Source organism: Vulpes vulpes, chromosome 8 (genome assembly GCF_048418805.1).
Source record: "Vulpes vulpes isolate BD-2025 chromosome 8, VulVul3, whole genome shotgun sequence".
Taxonomy (NCBI): Eukaryota; Metazoa; Chordata; class Mammalia; order Carnivora; family Canidae; genus Vulpes; species Vulpes vulpes.
Window position 1 is genome coordinate 63,244,024 of NC_132787.1, and position 26,463 is coordinate 63,270,486.

Genomic DNA, 26,463 nt, shown 5'->3' on the forward strand with positions numbered 1-26,463 from the left:
CTTCTGGAGGACTTCAGGTACCGGCGTGCCCCGCGTCCCTCCGTCCGCCACCTCGCGTCCAGGGCGCCGCCTCTGTGTAGGGCGGGCGAGGAGGCAGTCGAGGCGGAGCTGATGGCTGCACTGAGGGCGGGGCGGGGTGCAGCCTGGAACCTCCGGGGATGGCGGGCTTTGGGGGGGGTTCACTCGGGGAAGGGACCCCTGCTGACCCCTGACCTCCGGGCCTTGCTGACGTCAGGAATTCCTGACCCTCGGGCCCGAGTGACTTATGGGACCCCCAGCCTCCGGGCCCGGTGGTCTGTGGGGGTCCCTGAACCACGGACGTGTCTGACGTCGAGGACTTCGGATTCCCGAGCATGGCTGGCTGTAGGGACCCCAGGTCCCAGGACCCAGGAGGGCTCAGGGACCCCTGGAACCCGTCCGCGTATATGGCTGGCGGTGGCGCTGGGCGCTGGGGGGGCAGTGCTGTTGTTATTGTGGGGCGGGGGTCGGGGTCCCCCAGCGGTCCTCGCCTCGGTCCTTGGCTCGCCGCCCAGCTCTCCCCGGAGCCAGTACAACTTCATCGCAGACGTGGTGGAGAAGACAGCACCTGCCGTGGTTTATATCGAGATCTTGGGCCGGTAACGGTGGGGAAGGCAGGAGGCACCAAGCCGCGGGCTAGAGGGCGGAGGAGCCGGGGTGTGAGCCTCCCTGCATCCTTGCTTCTCACCCCCACCCCCTCCAGGCACCCTTTCTCCGGCCGCGAAGTCCCTATCTCGAATGGCTCAGGATTCGTGGTGGCTGCCGACGGGCTCATCGTAACCAACGCTCATGTGGTGGCAGATCGGCGCCGGGTCCGTGTGAGGCTGCTCAGCGGCGACACATATGAGGCCGTGGTCACAGCTGTGGATCCTGTGGCAGACATTGCGACGCTGAGGATTCAGACTAAGGTGGGGGCTGAGCAGGCTGGGTCTGGTTGGGGCTGTGAATTTGCTCACATCTTCAGATGACAGGTCTCTTATACCCATTCTCTCTCAGGAGCCTCTCCCCACACTACCCCTGGGACGCTCAGCTGATGTCCGGCAAGGGGAGTTTGTTGTTGCCATGGGAAGTCCCTTTGCACTGCAGAACACGATCACTTCTGGCATTGTCAGCTCTGCTCAGCGTCCAGCCAGAGACCTGGGCCTCCCCCAAACCAATGTGGAATACATCCAGACTGATGCAGCTATTGATGTGCGTTCTGATATAAGAGAAATGACAAACTAGGTTGGGGGTTGGGGGAAAGGCTGTGTGGTACAGGCACCAACTGTGATAGATGGCGGATGAGCCTGTATACAGAGGTTGGGCTGCAAATATGTGGCCACTCAGGTTGGGCTGGGAAAGGAGAGAATTTGGAAAAAGTGCCTACATCCTGGTCATGCCTCCAGGCATAGAGTTCCTGGATCTCTTCCATATTTTCTCCTTATCCTGCAGTTTGGAAACTCTGGAGGTCCTCTGGTTAACCTGGTGAGTGGGACATCCTTCTTTCCAAGAATCCCTGCCCCAGGTCAGTGTGAGAATGGGTGTGCTTCCTCTAATTCAACGATGTTTGGTCAAGTTTCTAAGCAACCTCCTGTTGGCTATCTCCCAAAATCCAACCAGGTCTCCCCAGCTCCCTCATTCTCCCTGCTACTCTTGTTCAGGTATCCCCTCCTCCTCCTATGTTTCTGGGCGAGGGATTAGTGGGCTCTGTTCCTGCAGGATGGGGAGGTGATTGGAGTGAATACCATGAAGGTCACAGCTGGAATCTCCTTTGCCATCCCTTCTGATCGCCTTCGAGAGTTTCTGCATCGTGGGGAAAAGAAGAGTGAGCCTGGCTTAGGGGGGAAGAAATTACTTTGAGTGGTGGGAAGGGCATTCATTGTGCTTTGCTGGAGAGGGGTTGTCTACTGGGAGGAAAGGGAGGGGGAAGGAAGGATGTAACTGGGTGGGGCTCATTTGTCCCTCTATCACAGATTCCTGGTTTGGAATCAGTGGGTCCCAGCGCCGCTACATTGGAGTGATGATGCTGACCCTGACTCCCAGGTACGAGCTTTGGGGGTAGTGACCTGTAGGACCACCAGTATATTCAGTGGTGGGCATGTGGCACTTCTGTTGGGCTTTGTTCTCAGTTTTATCTTTATCTAAGATAAGTTGCCCCACACTAGGAGCTATCAGAAGAGCTATTCTCATGATCTTAACTTTCTCGCTCCAGTCCCTCTTGTACACCTGCTACCAGATTGATTTCATCCTGTTACTGCTTTGGTTTAAAAACTTCAATCCATTAGCCCGGTGTTTAGAGGCCATCTTCCATTTGTCTCCAATTTAACGTTTTAGATCTGGCTTCTTACAAGAATATATTCTGTTCCAGCTAACCTGGATTTCCTACTCCTATGGTTTTATTTATATTGCTCTTGTTTTATATAGTTAAATACCAGAACCATTTTATGCTCAGCTTATGTTCTACTCTCTCAAAGTTTCTCTTAGAATTCTAGAATGACATTAGTGCTATTGATTTAATATGATGTGTCACTTGGAATGAGTTACCTTTTATATACAGGTCCCACTTCCTAACTTTGAAAAGGCAGAAAGTGAATTGCCTTTGTATCCGGAGTATCTAGTGCATGCCCTTGTCCATGCAGTTGTCAGGTGTTGATGAGAGATTTGAGGTGAACCCAAGATGGGGAGAGTGCCTTGGTGCTGTTAACAGAGTGATCTGTGTCCTTTTAGCATCCTTGCTGAACTACAGCTTCGAGAACCAAGCTTTCCTGATGTTCAGCATGGTGTACTCATCCATAAGGTCATCCTGGACTCCCCTGCACATCGGTGAGGGAGAGACTGCATTGTGAGGTGGGGATGGGTGACGTATGCATGTGCCCTTGAACCGGGCTGGCTATCCCCTCCTTTCTCTTTCTGTCTGTCTTTTACCATAGGGCTGGTCTACGGCCAGGTGATGTGATCTTGGCCATTGGGGAGCAGCTGGTACAAAACGCTGAAGATATTTACGAAGCTGTTCGGACCCAATCGCAGCTGGCAGTGCGCATCCGGCGAGGACCAGAAACATTGACCTTATATGTGACCCCTGAAGTCACAGAATGAGTGGGTCAGCAGGAGTATGAGGCTCTTGCTCTGATTTCCACCTTGCTTTCCTGGCCTAGGCTCTGAGGGTACCTGGACAGAGGATTAAATGAACCAGTGGGGGGCAGGTCCCTCCAACCACCAGCACCAATCCCTGGGCTCTGAGGAATCATAAAAATGCTTTTTATATAAAATAAAATTATACCTAGCATCATGTTATAATCCAAAATAAGGGGGAGGGGGTATCAATCTTTTCCCCCACAAAAAGGCTAGAGGTAAAGCTATATCCCCCTGAACTGAGGGGAGATACTGGAGCTGACCATTCTGACCTCCCTATTCAAGAAAACCAGCTGCTGCTGTCTGTCCTTGGCAGTTCATTGGGTGCTGCTCTTTGCAGTGTGCTTGGCTCGGTGCTGGGCCCGGGAGCAAAAATTCCCCATGCTTGGCAGCTGGCCTGAGAAGGAGGGTGATAACCTCGGCCTGACAGTTCCACATCCATAGCGTTCACTGGATGAGTAGCCGGCCCACCGATGTCAGGGGTCCCCTTGGTAAGCTCCTGAGGTAATGGCAGCCTCAGACCCCTGCCCTCAGGGGCCAGTGGTGGTTTGCAGAAGAGGGTAGCAGTGCCTCAGATGATCTGGTTGCTGGTCTGGCCAGGGTAGCGCTCAAACCTCCTGTTGGCCTCTTCACTGAAGGCGTCACCTGCGAGGTGAATAGGTGGGTTAGGTGGGGGAGCAGACCCATTGTGGGGAAGGTGGCGAGAAGTTGAGGGGCTGGGAGATGCAGAGGCAGGTGGGAGGACACAGAACCAATGTAGGAGGAAGAGAGTGAGCGAATGAAGGCCTTTTCCTCCCACCCTGGTCTCTCTGGGCTGCCCTCCCCCACACACCGATGTGGCAGTTGTGCACCCAGATGCGGTGCCCGTCATATTTGCAGTTACACTTCATTGCGTTGTTGGTGAAGTCACTTTCTGCTACTTCAAAATTGGGGTTGATGACCACCTGTGAGTGGGAGAAAGGCAATGTGACCAGGTGTACTCCTCAGATCCAGAGGTGCCCTTAACAAACCTTCCTCCCACTTGCCAGCTGGATGTCAGTCTCCCAGCACCTGCAGAATGTAGTTTCCTGGCTTCACATCTGTGATGTCAATCCACTGGCAGTCGATGTCATGCCGGTAGAGGTCCCAGCAACCCACGGTAATGCCTTGCTCTCCAAAGTTGGCACACTCATACCTCTTGGAGACATCTGAGAGGGATTGGCACATGTCAGTGTGAGGCAAGGCTGGTGGGACCGGAGATACCGGAGTCCTTTTGAAGCCCAACTCACCCTCCTGACATTCAGTGTCTTCCAGACAGAAACTAGCTTTGTGGCCCTCAGCCACCTTGGTGCCATTGGGAGTCAAGATATCATAGTGAGTGAAGATGTCCATACTGTGGTAATGCCTGTGGGGACAAGGGAACCCCTGTTTCCTTCCCTACCCCCAGCAGGCCTTGCCCCATCTCCAGCGATCTTGCCCTTCTACTTGACCCTCTCACCCGTGACACTCATGCCACACCCAGGAGTGGCGCCCAGCCTTGGGCCTGAAGTCAGCTCGTCCCAGGTTGTGGATCTGAGAGGAGAATCGGAGGAGACGCCTGTGGCCATAAGGCCAGTTGGCTGAGCGGGCCGAGCGGGCCAGACAGTTTTCTTCTGCGGCACAATACAGCATGTGCAGGGGCCGGTCCTCGATGTAGGCAGTCTCCTGTACCAAGGCTGAGTGCAGCAGTAGGTCTGACGCAGCTGCCCCAAGGAAGGAAGCAGAGTGTGGGAAGTCACTGCTGAGGGGTGGGGCTGGATGGGGGTGCTCCTCCTCCCCCTGCAGAGGGGGAAGAGGCTAGTTGTCACAGGAAAGGAGTACCCCTCCAGCTTACAGCTCTCTTTTTCCCTCCAAGGCGGTGGTCCAGAGCCTCCCTTCCCTGGCTTCACTCACTCTCAGAACAGATGACTCCAGCAGTGAAGCGGGTTCCTGTTCTCTTGCAGGCAACATGGGTGCCATGATGAGCACATTGGTCCAGGGACAGCTCAGACCCTGTGCAGCGCACTCCACTCATCACCACTTCTGTGGTATTCCCTGAGTCCCAATACCAGGTCTCCTGGGAACATATGTTGATGTTTCTGTGAGGCCCCACCACTAGCCTTTTGGGCCAATGGACTCATTTCCACAGTCCTCTGCCCCAAACACAGGTATTGGAGGCAATGGCCTTGGTTCCCCTCTCACTCACCTGTAGGCCATGGTTGGCATAGCCCAGTCCAAGTTGCCTGCAGACCACCATAGCCTCCAGTGTCCCCCAGTCATCCCCACAAATGAGGCCCCAACGAAGAGGCCCGAGTCCCCCTATTTGCACCTCCACTCGCCCTTCGTGTGGGCTGCGGCCCCCACTGAGTCGGATCTGTAGTGACACAGAAGGGAAGTCCTGGGTAAGCTTTTGGGAAGGAGCAGTGGGAGTCTGTAGCAGGCTTGTGGCTGAAGGATGATTCAGAGGCTGACAAGTAGGCACATCAGGTGGGAACTGCAGGATGGCAGGGGCCTGGGACAGTAGATCTGGGAAGCTGTCAGACTGCAGATCATGGCCAGGACTGGAGAGGATGTAAGATCCTGAACTAGGGCAGCCCCGGTGGCTCAGCGGTTTAGCGCCACCTGCAGCCCGGGGTGTGATCCTGGAGACCCTGGATCCAGTCCCACATCAGGCTCCCTGTGTGAAGCCTGCTTCTCCCTCTGCCTGTGTCTCTGCCTCTCTCTCTCCCCTCTCTGTGTATACTCATGAATAAATAAATAAAATCTTTAAAAAGAAAAAGAAAAAAAAGATCCCTGAACTAAACCGGAAAGGTAACTGACCTTGGTCTCTACCCCAGTGTAGGGCAGGTTGCATCGGACTCCAGCATCCTGGCTATGGGAGCAGTCCTCGGCTGTGATGTTCTTGTGGGGGCACTTCCAGAGGGAGGGTTCCTGTCCAGAGCATTGAACTTCACTTAAGTGGATGGCACCCATGCCTAGGGTCAGAGGCCAAAGATCAGGAGGTTATAACTGGACCTTTATTGTCTGCCTTGGGGTCTCCTTCCCCAGGAATGTACCCCCCCAGGAGAGTGTATAGCTTCTTCCCTCTTCCTCCCATCTTCATCCCCCTCACCCTGCCCCATGCGGGCACCACTCAGAGCCTCTCGAGCACTCCCGAAGCCCAGCTCCCGACACACCACGCTGGCTGCCTGCAGGTCCCACTTGCGGTCACAGACTGTGCCCCACGTGCTGGCCTTCAGGACTTCCACCCGGCCCTCTCCAGGGTGGGCCCCACCCTTTAGACGCACTCGGGTCTATAGAGGAGAGAGATGTGCCCAAAAGCAGTGAATGGAGATGTCAACACAGAAAGGGCTAAGCAGACCTAGGGGACAAAGGAGGGAGGGAGTGGTCTCAGGTCTGTGGCCCACCCCCTGGAGAGAGGTTCCTCTGCCCTCACAGGTCAGGGCTGTGCTTAGTCAGGGAGTGGCTAGGCTATGGGGTTCTCCACCTGGGGTGGGGAAGGTTATGGTCGCTGTCTCACACACCTCCCCCTGAGGCTTTGACTGTTGTTGCTTCTTCTGGTCACTGGACACTGCGTAGAGAGGGCCTGGCACACAGCTCACCACCGCAGGGGCCCCCCCAGGGCACCTGGTGGTGTCATTGGCACGATAGAACTCCAGGGAGCAGAGGGAGAGGTGGGCCTCGGTGCCCACACACGCCACCCCATGCAGACCAAAGGAGTGTTGCTGCCTCTGGGCCAGCAGCCTGGGGGGACAGGAGTGGGGTGCAGTAGGGTAAAACAATGCTCCTACCTCTCTGCCCACAACCCTCCTCCCTTCCATGCCTCTGCCATCCCCCAACCTTTCGTGACCATTTCATCCCTTCTTCTTCCCCTCTGCTGCATTTCCCTCCATAGAGACGAAGGGAATGGCAAGTTTCCAGACTGAAAAAGCCCAGATTATCCAAACAGGATGGTCCTTGGGGACCTGCAGCTGAAGACCCCTCTGGCTTTAGGACAGCTAGCCTTGACTTGCCTGACAGAAAGCTTGCTCCAAATGGATTCAGGCTGCTGGCCCTAATGGAGGCTGAGGTTGGGGCTGCTGTGCAAAGACAGCAGGAAGCCAGGACTGCCCGGCTGGAAGAGACGGGCACGAGGGAGCGGCTGCCACCAGTGGAAAGCCTGGAGAGCCAGCATGAGCACGGCCTTCTACTGTGCTGTAGCTGAGATAACTGAATGGGTCAGGATGCAGAGGAGTGAGTAAGTCTGGGGCCTAAATAAATGGCTTCTCAGAGGCCGGAGGGTTTTCCAGCCCAGAATATGATGGGTGGTTATGTGAAGAATATACCAGAAGGTTGGACACAGGAAAGGACTGGGGCTGGCACATGTGGGAACGAAAATATATAAATGCGAGACAGACAAAAGTTAGAGACCACATGACCAGAGAAGAAGAATGAATAGGCACAGTAGAATGGTAGAGAGCTCTCCAGACTCAAGCTAAGCTTTAATAAGTAGTCTGTACTTCTGTGACTGAAACATAACAGAAAGAATGTTTTGTAGCCATCTGAGCATGAAAATGGGACTAGAGATGGTAATACTAGGAGACACTTGGGAGAGATGCCTTGTGAAAACGAGGGGACTTGTTTATCGACGCTAGTGGGATAAGGGAGGACGGTGAGGCACATGATGACAGCAGTGTCCAGAGAGGAGGGCTGGTGTTGGTGGAGTGGGCCTATGAGGTTGGCGTGGCAAAGAATTATTGTAGTAACATGCCCATCACTTAATGTCAGAGGAAGGAAGGGATCTGACGATTTGAAGTCATTGGCTAGAAGACACAGAGAGGAGGAAAAGTTTATAAACACAACAGACAGAGGAAGCCTGGAGACTTTACAGAATACCTTTGGAGGCTCAGGATGAGTGGATTCTGAAGCTCAAACAGATCAGGTACTCTCCCAAAGTCCTGTTTGGCTAAAAATAAAAGTCAAAGAGGCCATCACAAGAAAAAGATAGCGCTCTTCTAAACTTCCGCCTCCCCTTTCCCCACAAGGAACAGCAGTGTGCACTTGAATTTGGGGTTCAGGGAAGGCCAGAACATGGCCATGTTGGCACAGATGACCGTTAGCTAGAAGGCAGTACAAGAACACCCCCAGATTCCGAGCTTCTTTGAAGCCACCAGAAGGAGGAGCTGGGTAAGGGACCACTGGGTGATCTTAGAATGTGCAGAAGATGGGGGGTGGGGGGATGGAAGAAAGGGATGAATTCTTTGTGGCTTTGGTTACTGCTGAAGAAGTTATCAGGGAGACTTCTCATGTGCAAATGGTCTTTGGAAGCCTAGTGAGAGATAATCACTGGGGTTGGAAGCTTTATATATACTCTCTTGAATTCTGAAAGAACCCACGAGAAAATTATGGAACTGGGAGCCTAATTGTGTCAACTGGGCCAGTTACATAGGGATTATAATCTGGCCTATCCCTGACAAAAGTTCCAGAGGGAACCCCAAGTCTTACCTCTAAGCTGGTAGCACCTATTTTTTAAAAACTAATCAAATAAAGGTAAGCTGGGAACATTGATCCCTTAGGCAAACTTAACTTCTTGAGGGAGGGGCAAGTGTGGCATCAGAAGGACAAACGTGCCAGAGTATCTGCTAGAATTCACCAGGGGAAGATTAATAAACACATGGATGAACTTCTATCAAGATTTGCAAAAATCCTGTGATGAGCATAATTCCTCAGAAACCAATGTAAGGGCCAGCATCACTTTATGCTTCAGTGAATCATCTGGAAGGTGGTTTGTAAGAGCTACATCTTGGTGGGGGCCTCCTGGACCCCTCCCTGACCACAGCCTACTGCCCTGACTCGTCATCACTGTGCTCTTCCTCTCCTCACACCCAGCCTGAGCTTCATTTACCTCTTGATTGATCCCCTGCCCACTCGGGGTTTGGGTTTGACTTTAAGCTTGGTGATTGGTCTGAAAAAAGGAGAAAGAAGTTAGTGGAGGTAGTGGTTAGGTACATGGCCCAGGAAAGGTAGAGGGTTTTGTTTTGTTTTTCCTATTTCCGGGAAGGACCCCTTATGCAGAGTGTGGGAAGGAGTAAAGAGAAGGGGGCCAGATTTTCCATGTACACTGACTGCTGCACACTACTGAACTCCATTTTAGGAACCCATGTTGCTCTCTGGGTTCAACCAGTGATGAGAAATCTAGTCAGTCCAGGGGTGGGGCAGGGTGGGGGAGAGGTGAGGGGAGAGGGGATAAGAGGTAAAGGGAGGAGAGAGAATGGGAATGTGGGTGAATTAGGGAAGGTGGGTAGGAAGCATGCAGGTGGCTAAGGCTGGAGTCCAAGCTATTTGGGGGAAGTAGAAGCATGAGGAGGCTTCTCCTCAGCCATTCCTACATTATTTCCTCCCTGTGCAACCTAAGATCAAAGCTTGCATGTCCCCATGCCTGCCTCCCCTCCCGGAATGGCCATTTTGCAGTTGCATCCCTAATTCATCAGTTTGGGTTCTGGGATGGACATGGATAGGTTGCCTTCCATCCATCCACCTCCTGGGGCCACAGAGGCAGGCAGGAGGTCCCGGGGCTCTTGCCCCATTACCTTCCAAGGGGCTTGGGGCGTCGGGCCGAGGCTTTGGCTGCTCTCTTCCTCAACTTTCTGCGAGGATAAGACAACAGCAGAGTCAAGATCAGCCTAGAACCAAGGGAAAGGCTAGGCAGCTGGGGATAAGGGTAAATTTCTTTTCCAACAGCAAAGTTGGAAAATCATCAGGATGTTATAACATGAGACACTTTCAAGGTTCTACCCTTCACAGCTGTTTGGCCTCCCATGCACATGACCAGGCTGATGAACAGCAGTGAAGCACATGGACTCAGGCTGATAGAGTCCCTATACCCGCACCCACAGAATTTAGGCTGGGACAGATGGGTAATCAGGATGAGGGTCAATATCAGGGTTGATCTAAACCTCAGGGGAGGGCCATGGGGAGGGTATAAGTAGGAGGGTGTTAGGATTGTTAGGATTGGCAGACTGACAGGGCAAGGAGAGAGAACTGGCCGGATTATAGGGAGGCTGTCTTTTATTCTTAGATACTCTCTGACTTCCGGCATTTCCAGGTCTGAGGCCTGTGGAGCAGGACAAGGACCAAGGCTGGATGTCCAAGGACATTAACTTGGTTTGACAGTGGAGCATGAGGCCAGGCGGGTTAGGATGACAGCATCCTTCCTACTTTGATTAAATCCCATATGCTTTAGTCATTCACAAAGCGAGCTCAGCTCCCAGACAACTAAGTACTAAAACTTTCTTTTTAATTGGCCTAAATATTTAACCTATTTTATTCTTCAAGAGGTTGCCTTAGGTCAAGTGTCTGGAAACCAGGTCTGTTTCTCCTCTCATTCTCCCTTTGATTTCAAAGACTGTAATTTTGCCCCCTCTCTGTCCTGTCCCACTATGTACAGATGAATGCAGGTCTTTCCTGTCCTTCCAAGTTTATGGGACTCCCTGTTACCATCTTAAATGTGCTCTTACTCTGCTGCTTTCCCTTGCGGAGTCCTATCTGGACACAGTATACTGTGGGCACATGCACTAGGATGTTAATATATAGATTTGAAACAGGGCTTTGCGTTGCTTGGTATTTCCTGCCCTGGCTTCTTCCTGAGGATGTATTTAGTTGGTCTTTTTGCCTAAATATCCAGTATGTCCAACATTCCTAGGAAAGAGTGTATACTAACTCTCAGGTTCTTTTCCTGAGATAGGACTAAGAATTTAAAACCTTTCATCATACAAGAATAATGTGAAACTTTTTCTCCAAATGTCTTTTTCATGGACCTGTCTAAAATGAAATAGATTTTGTGTTTTCTTTTGAGATTATCTTGGCCCTCCAACTAGTACTCAGAAAAAAATGTATTATCTAGGAATTTAGAAATTTCTTTTTTCTAAAGATTTTGTTTATTCATGAGAGACACACAGAGAGAGGCAGAGATATAGGCAGAGGGAAAAGCAGGCTCCCTGCGGGGAGCCCAATGCGGGACTCCGACTGGATCCTAGGACCCCAGGATCGAAACCTGAGCCAAAGGCAGATGCTCAACCACTGAGCCACCCAGGTATCCCTAAATTTAGAAATTTCTAGATGATTTAGAAGTACTTCTCTTAGATATTTATGAGGTTTTTAATATTAAATATCATACAGCATACATAGTTATGTATATTATAAAGTGTGATATAGATTATATTAAGGATCTGGTACTCATTTAGGACCAGTATTGATACCTTGCTTTACACTGCTGATACTTTACTTACATTCCTTCACTCACAAATGTGCCTGTTTCCCCCTGTCATTTGTTTCTTCAACCATCAAACAGAGAAACCTCCCCATATCTGCATGTCCTTTTTTCATTCCAGCCATCTCTATTCTCTAAGGCCACTGCCCCCAATGTTTCTGAATTCCATCCCTTAGGGTCTTTTTTCCTCCTCAGTTGAGAAGTCGCATACAATTTCTCCTCAACCGAATCGTGTTAAATATGTTCAGATCTCTCCCTCCCCCACACACTTTCCACCCCATAAACCCCCACTTCATAGAAAACACTGTCAAGACTTGTAAACACTCCTCTTCTACATCCTCTCCTCTCTTCCGATTCATTCCTTAGCCTGCTCTTTTCTGGTTTTCCCCATCACTCTGTGATAATAAATCTAGTGGACAGTTTCAGCCTTCATCTTATTTACCTTTGGGTAGCATCTGACCTTGCTGTTCTCTTCTGCTCTCCTTGCATAGGGGCCCTAACACTACTAGTCTGGTTTGATTCCTAACTCTTGGTCTTCACAGGCTCCTCCTCTGGCTCTTCACTTACATTTTTGGAGCCCTGTCTGAGGCATTCTACTCATTCCATATCCTCTCTTTATATCTTCTCTTTTATACCTAACCTTGTACATTCCATTGCCTTCTTGATGTTTCTACTTAGATGTCTCAAAGTTTTCTAAAATGTAATGTAGGTCCAAGAAAGTCAACCCATAATTCAGTAAAACCCACTCCAGAACCCTAGGAGTCCACCTTGATACTTCTCGGCTCTCAGGGTCGGTCCGTAACCAAGTCATGTCAATGGTACTTCCTAACCACCTGTCTAGTCCATTCACTCTTGTTCTCCAAACCATTCACTGAAATGCTGTCAGAGTGATCTTTTGGAGCCAGAAATCTCATCATGGCCTCTCACAGCCCTCCTCTCAAAAAACACTTCAGTTGTTTCCCAGTGCTTTTATTATAAAGACCCAAATCCTTAATGTAGTCTGTGAGGTCTTCCGTGATCTCTCATCACCTCTTTGTTCTCAGCACTTTGCACAGTGCTTTGCAAATAGCAGTTTAATAAATAGCTTTCAGCACTTAAGCTCTTAGAACCTCAATTTCTTTGCCTGCAGAAGGACAGTAAATGATTCAATTATCTTTACATTCTTTTCCTCTTCTAAAATGCTATCACTTTCACATGTTCTAGGGCAGAACTATAAAACCAAGTTGAAAAATGATAAATGCATGATTTTCTCATTCCCTAAATCTTACCAGCTGCCTTTAAAAGCTAGCAGATGTATATTCTTTCTCTAAGGAAAGGTGTTCTTCGTAATGGCCTTGCTTACCCTTTATGATGGCATTATCTGTGAGAACGCTCCCTCTGTCTGATGTGACCTGTGAAAGGAAATCTAGATCATATCCCCAACACAGATTGTCCCAGGACTCCTGTAACCCCTTTCCTCCCTACCAATGGTCTCTCTTCTTCATACATCTCCAGTCTTCATATCCCAGACTCAGTAGCAGATTCCAATATCTTTTTTTTTTTTTTTAGATTCCAATATCTACACAAATACTCCTGATCTTTCAAAATTATTTCAGACCATACATACCTAGGGAAAATTGTGGGGTCTCAAACTTGCCAAGGACAGCTCACTTGGAAAGATAGTTCATGTGAACTTAACGCCCAGAGATACCTGATGGCGCACACCATCTTCCTCTCCAGCAGCTTCAGGGTCATTTCCTGAAAGTCTTCTCTTATTTTCCTTTACCAGTCATCCTACAGTTCTCATTCCCCTCCCTCTTGGTTGTCACCCTCTGAATCAACCTTACTTTTATAACAAAATTCTAACTAGCCTTACTGCATCTAGAACCTCCTCCCTCCAGTTCACTACTATTAGGTAAACTTTAACAACACTGGCCTTATTTTATCAGTGGCCCATACAATTACTTTTATTTTTAATTTTGCCATAAGATAAAGATCAAACTCTCTAATCTGGCACAAAAAGCATTCTGTTTTCTGGCTTTTATGTATTCAGATCTTCCTTCCATTATTTTTTCAGCAAAACCTTCTACTCTAGTCAACTGTCTTTTGAGAAATATCCTAGTTACTGTTGTCTCTGTCCAGGTCAGCAATGACTCCCATTTTGTTAAAACTAGCATTCTTTTCTCAGTCCTTGTGCTTTTACACCCACCAGCAGCACTGAGTCAGGTGATCACTTGCTCCCTCCCTCTCCTCCCTGAAGCCCTTAACTTGGCTTGCAGGCCACCACACTCAGCTGGTTTTCTTTCTGCCCCACTTCACTGTTTGTACCTTCACTTTATCTTCCTGACCTCGTAACATTTAAGCTCTCGGTTCAGTCCTTGGACCTCTTTTTTTCCTGTCTATGCTGATTCCCTTGGTGACGTTGTCCAGTTTCAGGACTTTTAATTCATCTGAACTCTAGAGTCACATACCCAGCTACCTACTCAGCTTCACCATTTCAATGTCTTAGAGAATCTCACATTTAACAGGTCCAAAACCAAAATTTAATGTACAATGCCTCTCCCCTGAGTCCCCACACAGAATGAGTTCCCCACTGTCTTTCTTATCAGATAAGGCCAACACCATGCTTAGCTCAGACTCAAAACATTGGAATGAACCTTAATTCCTCTCCTCTTACACATTAAATCCACCTGCAAATCCTGTTGCTCTACCTTCAACCATACGCAGAATTTGATCCTTTTTCACCACTCTCATTGGTCACCATCACCTCTCACTTTCTTTACTTGGCTTTCAGGAGACCATAACCTCCTAACTAATTTCTCTGCCTCTTTGACTCTACTGCATCCCTTACAGTCTATTCTTAAAGAAGCCAAAATAATACTTTAAAAATGGAAGTCAGATGTCATATCTCTGTTCAAAACCTTATCTCACACAGAAAACAAGCCAGTCTCCCAAATGGTCCTATGCGATTGGGCTCCCCATTCTTTCCAAACTCCTCCTATATCACCTTTCTATTGTTCTCTCTCTCTCTCTCTCTCTCTCATTCGCTCAGCTGTAGCCCCAGTGGCCTCCAACCCTCCCCCACTCCGTAGGATCTTTTCATTTATGATTCCTCTTCCTGTAAATGCTTGTCTAAATTTCTACACAGTTCGTGCCCTCACCTCCTTTAAATCTTATCTGAAATGATGCTTTTTCATAGAGGCCTTCTCTGACTGCTCTATTTAAAACTGCAATCCCACTTCGACTTCCTAACTTCTTCTCTGCTTTATTTGTATTGATTACACTCTTTGTCATCCCTGCATTTTAAAATTTTACTATTTTCCAATTCTTCCCTAGTCCATGAAATCAAGGATTTTTGTCTGTTTTGTCTACTGTTGAATCCTTAGTGTTAACAAAAGTCCCTGGCACACCCTAGACACTCAATAAATAAATACTGAATGAATGGATCTCTTCACCTTTGTTCATGCTATCCTCTTCACTTAAAACCCCTGTGTTTTAAATTGTGCTGGTCTTTCAGAACCTGATGTTTGGGCTGGGGAAGGTAAAGAACAACACAGAGAAAGAAATACAGCTCCAAGACATAATAGTAAAGGAGCACAGCACACAGCTGTTTTAAAACAGTTTGAGCCTCTAGACCAGATAAAGTATAATCCTTTGGGCTGAAAGAACTTTCAGATGTGTCTGAGAGCCAAGGCAAGGAAAATTTGAGCAAGTATGGAGAAGACTAGAGGTTGGTAATGTATTGACTTTCAAAAAGAAAAAGGATTCTTTAAAGAATAACATTCTAGAGTAAGTTATTAAATGGAAAGTTTGTGAACAGTAAGGAAAATATATGGAGATCCTTAGAGATCTGGAAGGATTTCAGTAAAAAATTAGCTCAAACCACCATGATTTCCTTTTTTTGATAAGATTCCTAATTGGAAGGTTGGAGAATGGCCATGAATATAATATATCTGGGCTTTAAGGGAGACTAACAAAATCTTCCATGATTTTACTATAGATAAAATAGTGAAATGTTGGCTACATCATTATAGTGTTCAGTTTGTTCCCAGTTAGTGGAAAAAACATTTCACAACTAATGAGTGAAGACTTGATGAGTAAGGAAGAATTAGACTTTGGTTTTGAATATGTCATCAATTTTAACAGTCACTATGATGAAGCTGGAAGGCATAGCTGTCATGTATATAACCTCCAGAAGAAGCTGGGAGGGATGACAAATGGGAAATAATGTTAGGATTCAAGATAATCTCATGGGTGCATTGTGGCTTTTAATGGTTTTTAAATGATGTATCAAACTAATTTAATAGGGTAAAGTCAACATAGATTTAGGTTCAAATAGGCTTTTCTGTTAGTATCAAGGAGAAGGGGAGATCTGAATTGGTTTTAGAGGATTACCAGTTCAGTAAGAAAAGTGAGATGTTTCCTCAACAGAAAGTCAATACAAGGTCTCGGCATGTTCCACCTAAAGTTGAGCATTTCTACTGTACCCTGCCCTGATCAGACCATATCTGAAGTTGTGTGCCCAATGGAAGGTCACCTAGATGTCAAGAGAGGTCTCTGTGCAAAACTCAACTAAGGAAGAGCTGGAAAAAAAAAAACAAAAACAAACGCATTTTAGCCTCCAGAATAGATTACAGAGAGACTGTAAAGATTTCTAAACTCCTCCAAAGGACCACATTAGATGCTCCAGGGTGGCGAGGCCCTGTAAGCACAGAGCGGTTCACCGGTGTGCTCCGTGGCTGGTCACTCGGAAGCCGCGCGCACACCGTGTGCCCCCCAGGAGGGCTGGGCGCGCCTGGGCCAAAGGACATTCTGGAACACCTGCCCAGGGCAAGGGCTCCCGAGCCCACCGACACGCTCGAGGGCGCCGGACCGGTCCGGGGCAGGGCCTCGGGGAGTCGCCCCCGGCTAGGACACGCGCGCCAGGCACCGCCTCCGCAGGGCGCGGCCGCGCGCTCCCCGAGTCCGGACGGCGGCCCCCGGGGGCCGCGCCCGCGCCGCCACCCTAACCGCCCGCGGGCCCGCCGGCCGCTGGGCGTGGCCTCGCCGGCCTGGGCGCGCGCCCCGGGGCGCGGAGACTCTGCCTGCCGACCGCTGGCGTCACTGGCACCGACCCGTCCGGCGCCGCTCGCCCCGCCCAGGCTGCGGCCGGGAGAGAGCAGGAAGCCTCGCGGGCCGCAGTTGAGGCTCGCCCTGGGGAGCCCTCCGTGGTCCCGCTAGACTTCTCGACTTTCCGGATTCGAAGGGGCCTCCGTACTCCCCACAGTTGCAGAGCCCCGGACCCCCCCGGAGGTCGAGGCGCCACCCCGCAATGCCAGCCCACTCCACGCAGCGCCCACGTCCCTTCACCTGTAGAAGGCCGTGTTGACCCTCTTCTCGCCGGGGAAGCCCAGCATCCCGCAGACCACGTGGCTGTTCTGGGCGCTCCAGCCGTGGTCACACACTTGCGACCAGCCGTCGGGAAGCCTTACTTCCACCAGTCCCTCGGTCACGGGCAGCGGCCGCCTGCCCCGCCCCACGGCCGGTCGGAGTCGCACCTCTTCCACCTGCAGGTGCTGTTCTACCTGGATGCGGCCACAAGCGGAGGAAGGAGTGTCAGGGCGCCCTTTTCCTGTCCTCCCGCCCCCACGGAGCCCAGCTAGTGTGCTTGCTTGTAGAGCCCGCGGCGAGGAGGGGCTGCCGCGGGGCGGAGAGGCGTGCCCGCTCCTGCGGGGAGCTGAGCCTCCGCCACCCGGCAGGGGAAGGGCGGCTAGCGCTCGGACAGGCGGTGCAGGGTGCTGAGGAAGCTGGGGAAGGCGCGCCCGAGGCCACCGGAGGCTGCGGGAGCAGTTCACAGAGGAGGAGGCATGGGAGCAGTGGGAGAGATTGGGAAGGGAGATGTTCCAGGGGAGAGGGACATCTGAAGCAAGGGATCCCTGGGGACCCGGGATGAAGCTGGGGAGACTCATGCCAGCTTTAGTAACTTGAATGCTCATGCTAAGACAAACGTGGGCTCTAATATGTCCAGGAGCTCTATGGTTTGCCCCCACCCCCAAAGACTCCCATCACCCCAAATTAGCCCTCAGGGCATATGCCATGCCCTACCTTCCAGTATCCCCTCTAACCACATATAACCATCCTACAGCCCTCTCTCACCATCCTGGGTGTGGGGTGTGTGTGTGTGTGTGAACGGCAGACCTCAATGACGTTAGAATCTGAGAAGCCAGGGAGGCGCTGGTCCTTGCAGATGACTCCTGCATCCTCATCGTGGGTACAGTCGCTGTTCCCCCAGCCCCGGGAGGCACATTCACTCACACTCTGCTCCGTCCCACTGCAGCTCAGGTTGTCCAGCCAGATGCGGCCTGTAGAGGGAGAGATGGGGGTGGGTGGGTGGAAAGGCTTGAGGAGGCAGGACAACGGAGGTGGGGGGCGAGTGATGGGGCTGCTGGGGAGAGTGAGCCTAGACCTGGCCACGATGATTCCATTTTTCTGGTAGGATAATGGCTGTGAAAGAGAGGGAACACCCTGGGAGGAAAGGGAGCACAGAATTGATGGCGGGTCAGTGGTGATCTGGAGGATCCTCAACAAGTGGGGAGGGTGAATAAAAAATCAAGAGTCAACACTGAATTTCTCATCAGTCCTGACCTGGTCATTGATAGCTACGATTAATCAAGTACCTGCTGTGTGTTAGGCAATCTGCCATGTGTATGTGTGTGTGTGTATTTATATATATGAATATATATATATTCATATATATATGATTATTCTTAGAGCTGCCACTATTTTACATAAAGAAATTGGCGTTCAGAGAAGTTAAGAAACTTGCCTAAGACCACACAGCCAATACATGGGGCTTAAGGATTTCAGCCACTTGTGAGACTTCAAAATCTAAGATCTTTTCACCTCAGCCCCCATTTCTGCCATGGGCCCGCCCTGTCTGCACTACCACATTGCCCCTTGGCTTTTCTCTCTGCCTGGACCATACTGAGATGAGTATCACTGACTTCTCAGAGTTGGATGGACCCAGTTCCATCCAATGGCCCTGGGATTCCATCCAATGTAACTCATCTGTCCCAGCCACTTATAGGGACCCATCATGTATGTCCTGACAGGACTTACCCAGCTTCTGCTGGGATGCCTACTCCCTGCCCCACCAAGCCACTGGAACCATCACAAAATCCATCATCACAAAGTCCTTGTGACTGTGACTATCCCCCACCAGGTCTGACTCTGTCCTTTCATGCCATCCAGAAAAATCCCTCAGTCAAATGATTGTCCTCATGTTTGAAGACAACCTTCAGGTAAATGCTATCCCACACCTTTTTCTTTCATACCAAATGTCCCTGGTTTCTTCAGCTATTCCCTCTTGAAACTTGGCTTCCAGCCTGTCACATCTGGGCAGCTCTCCTCTGAAAGTATTTCCGTTTTCTACTGTCTCTCTTTAAATGTGGCACCTACAAGTGACATTCTATTCCAGAAGTGGTCCAGCCAGTGAGAAGGGGGGAATGAACGGCAGACTGCACCAGCTTCTGACCATCGGCCCTACTGTGGGCCCATATAATGTAGGCACCTTCAGGTCTCAGAATTCCTCCTAAGCCCCTACTACCCACATTCATTCTCATCTTTAGAGTTTATACTTGTTCTTAGTTCCAGCTTGTTTGTTTCAGTCTTGCCTATAATCTGATTTTGTCAGCTGTGGTGTCCATGATCCCTTCTGTTTTGGGACATCTAGACCTCATTTATCTGCTCCCAGCTTTACATCAAGCCAACTGTGCTTGTACAGGGCTCCCCTGCATCAGGGCTGTCCTTGCATGTGTCTTTGTGGCTACATGCCTCGATTTCTCCCATGGGCCCGCCCTGTCTGTGTTGCCACAGACATAACGTTTGCAAAAGAAAGGAACTTAGAGGTCATCTAGTCATTTTGCATATAGGGCATCTGAAGTTCAGCGAAGGCATCGACCAGTCTAAGGTCATGCAGGTCTGAGAAGGGATGGTGTTTGTTGGTCTGTCAACCATGGGTTTACTTGACACTGGCTGTTTTGGGTGCCCTGGGTCCCTGCGCCTGTACCATCCTGGTGTACCTCCCCGCATTAAGGCCATACCTAAGCGATGCTTGGAGCGTTGCTCACCTGTTCCAGGGCCATATTTGGCACTGTGGGTCCAGCCTGTGGCTTCTGTGAAGCCCAGCTCCCGGCAGAGGACATGGGCAGCCTGAAGCGTGAAGTCGTCATCACAGATGGTGCCCCACTCGCCAGCTCGCTGGATCTCCACTCGGCCCTCGAAGGGCTTCCTGGGGAAGCCGGCCAGCCGGAACCGCAGCCCCTGGCTCCCAGCCCTCTTCTCAGGGGCAGTGGTTGGGGATGGAGATCCCAGGCAGGAGCTGCACAGCAGGCACAGCAGCAGCCCCCATGGGCTCCACTGCCCGATACTGACAGGTCGCATGGCAGGGAAGGCCTGGGTGCCCCAGAGAGAGAGTGTGTAAGAGAAACCGAGATCAAGCCAGGCGTGGGTCCCACAGAGAGATCAAGAGGGGAAGAGAGACACCAAAGGACAGAGACAGAGACAGTGTGAGAGAAAGACAGGGACCCAGGAACTAAGTAGAAAGAAATACAAACTACATAAGAGCAGAAACACAGACTGAGAGCTCAGACTGGAAAGCAGGGCAGGGAGGAGAGAGAGGCACAGACACAGAGATAGAGCAGCTCTCCCTCGCCAGCAGTTGTTCTGTCTTACAAGGCCCTTCCCCATCACCTCCATTACCCCACCCACTAGTCTAAGGGACCCAGAAATCAAAAGACCAAGTGATTAGAGACCAAGAGGCAGAGAATGGTTGAGAGAAAGAGATAAAGACTGGGCAAGAGGGAGACCCAGACAGGAAGTGAGAGGAAAGGAAACTACTGTGGGAACGAAAGAGGACTGAACAGAGAGAGATGGCAGAGAGCGACAGTGTGGAAGATGGACAGAAGGTGACCCTGAGATGGCCAGCGGCACAGAGCAATGGTCAGACGCAGGCAACAGGTGAGGAGGGGGACTGGCTGGAGCCAAGGAGGGGTTGTGGGAGGGACCCAGACGACTCCATTCAGCCAGTCAGACAGAGGGCAGATAGCTACTGGTTGTGGAGAGAAGCAGGCGAGGGGGCTTAGGAGACCCTCAGATCATCGGTTCCCTGATGGGAAGTCAAGCTCAGAGTCCTGTGTGGGTAGATTCCACCGCAGAGGGCAGAGACCAGGATGCATGGAGAACCCCCTGCACACCCTACCAGCACACAGGCTCTCACATACCCTGCAGGGTCAAGGGGCCCAGGAGGGCCAGGCCTCAGGCTGGGAGGGAGAGCGGGGTGGAGTTGTCCAGACCTCCTGCCAACAGTGTTGTCTCAGGGCAACCGGAGGCCAGGGTGCCAATGAGCTCCTCAGCCAAGGCCTTCCCTCTGTCTGGGGCTGAGAACAGCCCCTCTCCAGCAAGGGGCCCCTGGAACATGCTTTCCCCAACTCAGACAAACAACACAACAGGACAGCTTTGTTCTGGGGACATTTTGGCTTGGGGGCCCAGGGGTAGGGCCTCACAGAGGAGCCTCTAGCCTTAGGGCCCTGGCAGCAGCCCTATTTGGAACACCCTGCAGCCCCCCACCTGCCAAATATCTGCCTCCTCTCTCCACTCTACTGTGTCTCACTCTAACAATGCTAAAAGCCCTCTGTTGGTTGGTTTCCCTTCGACCCCATCCTGCATCACCCCTTTTCCGTGGTCCCTTCACCATCCTCGCCATCCGAAACTCCCCTTTCTGCCGCAGCAGCGTGACTCCCCCTACCTTTGGCTGAGCGGGGCCCTAGGTGCTGGGAGAAGAGTCCAGGTCCTGGAGATCAGTCCTAGGACTTCCCAAAAAAAGTGCTCGGCCAGGGGAGACTGGACCCCCCCTTCCTCCCCCCTCTCCTTTTGTCCCTCCCACGTCTCCTTGAGCCCTCCCACATTCCGCCTTCCTCCTCGATTCCTCGCCGGCCAGTTCCCTCCTCTTCTCCTTTTGGTCCTCCCCTCCCCCGTGGAGTTGGCCGCGGCCGCTCCACCTCCCCCCGCCCCTCCTCCCGGCCTGCTCAATGAAGCTTTCTTTTCCCGCGGGCTGGAGGCCGGGCGGCTGCGGTCACGGAGCTGGACACGCAAGAGGCCACGGGGCCGCGGACCGGCCCGGGCGGCGGCCCCTGGGGCGGCGGGAGGCCGCGGCTCAGCTCCGGGCTCCGGGAAGCCTTCCAGTCCCCAGTCCCCAGCCCTTCCCCCACGTCCCGGGCTCCGCGGAGTGTAAACAGCCGGACTCCAGCCGGGCTGGGGGCGGATCCGGTCTGGCAAACTGAGGCGAAGAAGGCCCGCCTAGGCCCTTCGGTGCCCCAGGGTGCCCACTGGCATTTTCGGGGTGACGTCACGGCCTTCACTCTGATGTCACGTTGAGCATATGACATCCTACACGGCCTGTAAGCCCGGGCGCCAGAGCCCCCTGGCCGAAGCCTCGAGGTTTCCCTTGGCGGAGCCACGTGGGCGGGCCTCGGGGCCGTGGGCAGGGGTCTGAAGGCGGTGCGCGGCCCGACCTGTCTACGGACCCCCGCGCCTTCCGTCACGCGGCTCTGCTCGCTCCCCCTCGGCCGCCCGCGGAGGCCGGGGGAGGGGCGGAACGCCCCGGGAGGCCCGGCCCGGCCCCGCCCCGCCCCGCCCCGCCTCTAGCCCGCGGGGCCCGGAAGCGCGGAAGGAACCGCCGGGGGCCATGGACGGGGCCGTGATGGAAGGGCCGCTGTTTTTGCAAAGTCAGCGTTTCGGTACCAAGGTAGCCCAGGCAGGGGTCGCCGCGCGCCTGCAGACCTAGGAGGGGGCTGTGGAGCCCGCGGGGGGCGGCAGCGGGTTGGAGCGCGGGGCGGGAGCTGTAGACCCCGTGACGTTCCCGCGGAGTTGATTTCCCACCCGGGAGAAGCGTCCGCCGGCCTCGGGGTACCCCCCCCCCCCCCCCCCGGTTCTGGGCGGACGGAGCGGCTTCCTTCTCGGGAAACTGCGCCCCGGTGTGGAAGCTGCAGACCTGGAGTCGGCCTGCGCGGGTCTCTCCTGTCCCGTCGGGGCCGGGCCGCCGGTGCTCGCCCGCTCCCTCGCCAGCGTCTTTCGCTCTCTCTTCCCAGAGGTGGAGGAAGACCTGGGCTGTGCTCTATCCTGCCAGTCCCCACGGCGTGGCGCGCCTCGAGTTTTTTGACCACAAGGGGTCGAACAATGGAGGGGGCCGAGGGGGCTCGCGCCGCTTGGACTGCAAGGTGATCCGCCTGGCGGAGTGTGTGAGCGTGGTCCCTGTGGCCGTGGACAGCCCGCCCGAGCCTGGCGCCGCGGCTTTCCGCCTGGACACCGCGCAGCGCTCCCACCTGCTGGCGGCCGACGCGCCGTCCAGCGCCGCCTGGGTGCAGACCCTGTGCCGAAACGCCTTTCCGGTGAGGGGGCTGGGGCGAAACGCCGTGGACCCAAGAGGCGACGCGGGGTGGGGGCGGTTACAGGAGCCGAGGGCCGCGGCTGGCTCGGACCCCGGGAACAGCGGTGAGGGAATTGCAGGGACCTCGATACTCCCTCTCTTTACCCCAGAAAGGCAGCTGGGCTCTGGCGCCTGCGGAAAACCCACCCAAGCTTTCTGCCCTGGAGATGCTGGAGAACTCGCTGTATAGTCCCACCTGGGAAGGTAGATGCCTGAGAAGCCTGCGGAGGGATGGGGTGGAAAGGACGGGTGCCCTTGAGAAGAGAGTGGTTAAAGGGTCAGGGACCCATGGGGAATAGGAAGCCCCTGAAGCTGGTTTCCAAGTGAGGGCTTGGACAACCCGTCCCCACCTCCCCAGCCCTCTCACCCAGCAGTCCGTTGGGTGCCCGTCTAATTGTGTATTCTTTCCAGGATCCCAGTTCTGGGTAACAGTGCAGAGGACAGAAGCCGCTGAGCGCTGTGGCCTGCATGGCTCCTATGTGCTGAGAGTGGAGGCTGAGAAGCTGACTCTCCTGACGGTCGGGGCGCAGACTCAGATACTGGAGCCTCTCCTTTTCTGGCCTTACACTCTGTTGCGCCGCTATGGCCGGGACAAGGTGCAGGGGGCTCTCAGGGAGAATGGGCATCCCAGTTCGGGATAACTGTGGGATGGGTGGGTGGGGTGGGGCAGGACAAGAAGATGGCAAGTTCTGTCCTCCGGGTAACCCTTCCTTGCCTAGCCTGTGACCTCTGCCTGTGCCCCCACCTCCTCCCTCCCCCCCAAATAGTTTTTTCTTTGTAGATCCTCTGTAACTAGGACAGGCCTTGTGACTCATCTCCTCTCCTGGCTCCTGGTAATGTGTTTTCCTCCACACCTTCTTCAGGTCATGTTCTCTTTTGAGGCTGGTCGCCGCTGCCCTTCAGGCCCTGGAACCTTTACCTTCCAGACAGCACAGGGGAATGACATCTTTCAGGCAGTTGAGACTGCTATTCATCGGCAGAAGGTCCAGGGAAAGGAAGGTCAAGGGCAGGAGAGTCTGAAAGCTGACTCCCACGAAGGAGAAGTGGCAGAGGGGACGCTGGCATCCCCGCCTGGCCCTCAGGAGCTCCTGGGCAGCCCTCCCGCCCTGTATGCTGAACCCTTAGACTCTCTGCGCATTCCTCCAGGCCCTTCCCAGGATTCCCTGTACTCAGACCCCTTGGACAGTACTGCTGCTCAGGCAGGGGAGGGAGTACAGTTGAAGAAACCTCTTTATTGGGACTTGTACCAGCATGTGCAGCAGCAGTTGCTGAAGGCCAAGCTGACGGACCCCAAAGAGGACCCCATCTATGATGAACCTGAGGGCCTGGCCCCAGCTGCTCTCCGGGGCCTTTATGATCTGCCTCAGGAGCCCAAGGATGCATGGTGGTGCCAGGCTCGGGTGAAGGAGGAGGGTTATGAGCTCCCCTACAACCCTGCCACTGATGACTACGCGGTGCCACCTCCTCGGAGCACAAAGCCTCTCCCAGGTCCCAAGCCCCGGGGCTTAGCCCTCTCTGAACCTGGAGCTGCAATGGGCAATGGCAGCAAGGGCCACAACGCAGACACTGCCTTGTACAGCCAGGTCCAGAAGAGCAGTGCCTCAGGAAGCTGGGACTGTGAGCTGTCTAGAGCAGGGGCTAACAGGACTGGAGTCCAGGCAGAAGGCTCCACGTGAGAGGTAGGGTGAGGTGGGGGGTTGCTGATAGGACCCCCACAGGGAGGTGGTACTGGGGATCAAAGAAACTATTAGAATCTGCAGGAACCAGAGGGCTGGAGGGTCCCTGTAAGCCAGCCCAGGGGACCAGAGGGATCAGGGGAGTCAGGGGAAGGATGATCAATCTCAAGAAGTCCTGGAAGTGGGACAGATGGCAGAGGTGAAGGATGGGGCCTGAGAGAGACCAGCACCCCCAAGTCATCCTCCCCAAAGGAATGGACAGCTGCTGGACCAGGTCTATGACATTGGGGGCTTTGTCTGGGTTGGTACAGTTTGAGGGGGCTGAATGGAGGCTACAGGGTGATGCTGGACTGTGCCTGGATCGTCACCCCTGTTTTGTTCTTTGCCAGAGACAGATTTTAAGAAGTTTATTCTCATTAAAGTCAGCTTGGGTTTAAATGGTCTATGTGTGTGAATAGTCACAGACGGGACATGGTGGCAGGGTGTGCTGGGTAGGTGTGGAGGGGTCAGGAGAATGTACTGGGGGCCACATAAAGAGGAAGGAGTCTCAGGGAGGTGAGCTGAGCAGTGTGATTGTTGAGAGCCTCGGTGGTCCAGTCAGGCCCACTTGGGCTTGAGCCTGTCTCTGTGATGCTGGGCGAGCTCTAAAACATCTGCAACTCTCATTTGCCCTCGGTGCCCCTCTGTAAAATAGGAAAAACCCAACAACAGACTCTACTTCACAGGGCTATTTGTATGAAAGGAGTTAAGTTTCTCAAGTACTTAATGCAGTCTGAAGCACAAGATTAAGCATTTTATACATGGTAGTTATTCCATGGATGGAGAAGGCCAACAGAAAGGTGGACAGGCATGGACAGAGGGGAACAGGAAGGCAATAGGTCTTTTTCTCAGCTGTATGACACCACTTGCCCCAGCACACACACACTTTACCTGTAGGTACTAAGCATCAACCACTTTTCTGTTTGAGGGTTGAAGGGAACTGCCATGTGGTGGGTATACTGGGAGGAGCACAGGCTTTGGAGGCTTAGATTTTGGTCATACTTATTTTTCATGAGCTCTGAAAATCTGGTCCTTGTCTCCTGAGGTCTGGTTTCCCCAAGGTGACCTAACCTCATCTACCTGCTTACAGGGAACTACAAGGAGAAATTTGGGGTTAGGAATGCTCCTAACAATGGTAGAGACTTACTGGGTATTTAATCTTCATCTGTGTTAGTGATATCAAATGATCCAAAAGAAAATGAAAATGAGCTCCTGCCTGGAAAAGGAAAAAGTTCAGGTGTGTCTCTTCCAGGCCTGAGCAGTAGGGCAGTAGCAGCACAGAAGACAAGAGGGGAAGGCTCTGTTTCCCAGTCACCTGGAGGTCACAGAGGCTCAAGTGGACAGAAGGCCAGTCTGACCACAAAAAGCTATTCGTTGTGTGAGCCTTAGTATGGATATGGTTGAGCAGGGCAGCTGGGCTCTGGTGCTGGGGACCTAGAGCCCGGAGAGGTACTCCTCCTTCTCTTCTGCCACTCCCTCCTTGGAAGGCCAGAAGAAGGCTTCTGAGGAAGGCTTGCTGGCTGCTGGCATCTTGGGGGCTCTGCTGGGAGTTGGGATCATAGGCAAGGGGGCTACTGTGACTCGAACTCGGCTTGTCTGCAACTGCCCGGCCTGCAGAGAAAGTGAGCAGACTTCTCTGAAGCTCAGACACAGTTCCTGGTCTCCTGTCCTGTTCCCTGTGGGCCTCCTGGCCTAACTCCTTCACATGTCCCATCCATTGAGTGACAGCCTCAAGGCCCAGGGCAGTGGATTTCCTGGACTCTCCTGGCTGAGTGTCAGCTTGCTTACCAGCTAACTTATGCTAGGCTCCGCTCCCATCTCTAGGTTGACTATTAGTTTGGAAAGATCTTTTCTCTCGTAACTGCAGCTAAGGCAAAGCAGGAGTTTCTAGAGGCTCTGTTACTGAGAAATTAGGAAAAGATTAATGACAA

The 26,463-nt window shown here is 52.6% G+C and overlaps 4 protein-coding genes across 14 annotated transcripts in view; 2 read left to right on the forward strand and 2 right to left on the reverse strand.

Annotated features, from left to right (window-relative positions):
- On the forward strand, window positions 1-3,286 carry HTRA2 (HtrA serine peptidase 2). Its single transcript, XM_025994473.2, has 8 exons — window positions 1-617; window positions 722-926; window positions 1,015-1,209; window positions 1,450-1,482; window positions 1,717-1,822; window positions 1,971-2,040; window positions 2,725-2,820; window positions 2,928-3,286. The coding sequence occupies exons 1-8, from the start codon at window positions 112-114 to the stop codon at window positions 3,091-3,093; spliced, it is 1,377 nt and encodes a 458-aa protein (XP_025850258.1). The 5' UTR covers window positions 1-111; the 3' UTR covers window positions 3,094-3,286.
- On the reverse strand, window positions 3,233-22,725 carry LOXL3 (lysyl oxidase like 3). Of its 9 annotated transcripts, none has more exons than XM_072767016.1 (14): window positions 22,383-22,725; window positions 19,462-19,786; window positions 17,531-17,694; window positions 16,703-16,917; window positions 6,651-6,870; window positions 6,239-6,419; window positions 5,947-6,101; window positions 5,333-5,500; window positions 5,041-5,203; window positions 4,607-4,850; window positions 4,398-4,513; window positions 4,180-4,316; window positions 3,962-4,073; window positions 3,233-3,774 (listed from the first exon to the last, which is right to left on the reverse strand). In XM_072767016.1, the coding sequence occupies exons 2-14, from the start codon at window positions 19,772-19,774 to the stop codon at window positions 3,701-3,703; spliced, it is 2,262 nt and encodes a 753-aa protein (XP_072623117.1). In that variant the 5' UTR covers window positions 19,775-19,786; window positions 22,383-22,725; the 3' UTR covers window positions 3,233-3,700. The 9 variants fall into 9 exon arrangements, with proteins under 9 accessions (XP_072623117.1, XP_025850251.1, XP_025850250.1 ...); XM_025994466.2 differs by lacking the exon at window positions 22,383-22,725 and adding an exon at window positions 21,138-21,379; XM_025994465.2 differs by lacking the exon at window positions 22,383-22,725 and adding an exon at window positions 21,138-21,275 and having other exon boundaries at window positions 4,180-4,513.
- DOK1 (docking protein 1) lies at window positions 21,899-24,931 on the forward strand. 2 transcript variants are annotated; one of them, XM_025994469.2, is made up of 5 exons: window positions 21,899-22,136; window positions 22,480-22,779; window positions 22,928-23,021; window positions 23,229-23,413; window positions 23,681-24,931. In XM_025994469.2, exons 1-5 carry the CDS (start codon window positions 22,077-22,079, stop codon window positions 24,491-24,493), a joined length of 1,452 nt encoding a protein of 483 aa, XP_025850254.1. In that variant the 5' UTR covers window positions 21,899-22,076; the 3' UTR covers window positions 24,494-24,931. The 2 variants fall into 2 exon arrangements, with proteins under 2 accessions (XP_025850254.1, XP_025850255.1); XM_025994470.2 differs by lacking the exon at window positions 21,899-22,136 and having other exon boundaries at window positions 22,666-22,779; window positions 22,932-23,021.
- M1AP (meiosis 1 associated protein) overlaps window positions 24,030-26,463 on the reverse strand; it is an 80,822-nt gene continuing 78,388 nt past the window's right edge. Inside the window, exon 10 of one of the 2 annotated variants that reach the window (XM_072767021.1) lies at window positions 24,030-26,143. In XM_072767021.1, coding sequence (XP_072623122.1) covers window positions 25,967-26,143 — 177 coding nt within the window. In that variant the 3' untranslated portion in view covers window positions 24,030-25,966. The remainder of the gene's footprint in view (window positions 26,144-26,463) is intronic. The other variant, XM_025994471.2, reaches the window with a different exon arrangement.

Bases quoted from the DNA above. Each gene is read 5' to 3' on its own strand.
- HTRA2 (XM_025994473.2), top strand. From the start codon at position 112: ATGGCTGCACTGAGGGCGGGGCGGGGTGCAGCCTGGAACCTCCGGGGA. The intron at 618-721 runs GTAACGGTGGGG...CACCCCCTCCAG, and splicing joins TATATCGAGATCTTGGGCCG to GCACCCTTTCTCCGGCCGCG. The intron at 1,483-1,716 runs GTGAGTGGGACA...CTGTTCCTGCAG, and splicing joins GAGGTCCTCTGGTTAACCTG to GATGGGGAGGTGATTGGAGT.
- DOK1 (XM_025994469.2), top strand. From the start codon at position 22,077: ATGGACGGGGCCGTGATGGAAGGGCCGCTGTTTTTGCAAAGTCAGCGT. The intron at 22,137-22,479 runs GTAGCCCAGGCA...CTCTCTTCCCAG, and splicing joins GTCAGCGTTTCGGTACCAAG to AGGTGGAGGAAGACCTGGGC. The intron at 23,022-23,228 runs GTAGATGCCTGA...TATTCTTTCCAG, and splicing joins GTATAGTCCCACCTGGGAAG to GATCCCAGTTCTGGGTAACA.
- LOXL3 (XM_025994463.2), bottom strand. From the start codon at position 19,774: ATGCGACCTGTCAGTATCGGGCAGTGGAGCCCATGGGGGCTGCTGCTG. The intron at 5,501-5,946 runs GTCAGTTACCTT...GTGTCACTACAG, and splicing joins ACACTGGGGTAGAGACCAAG to ATCCGACTCAGTGGGGGCCG. The intron at 5,204-5,332 runs GTGAGTGAGAGG...ATATGTTCCCAG, and splicing joins ATGCCAACCATGGCCTACAG to GAGACCTGGTATTGGGACTC.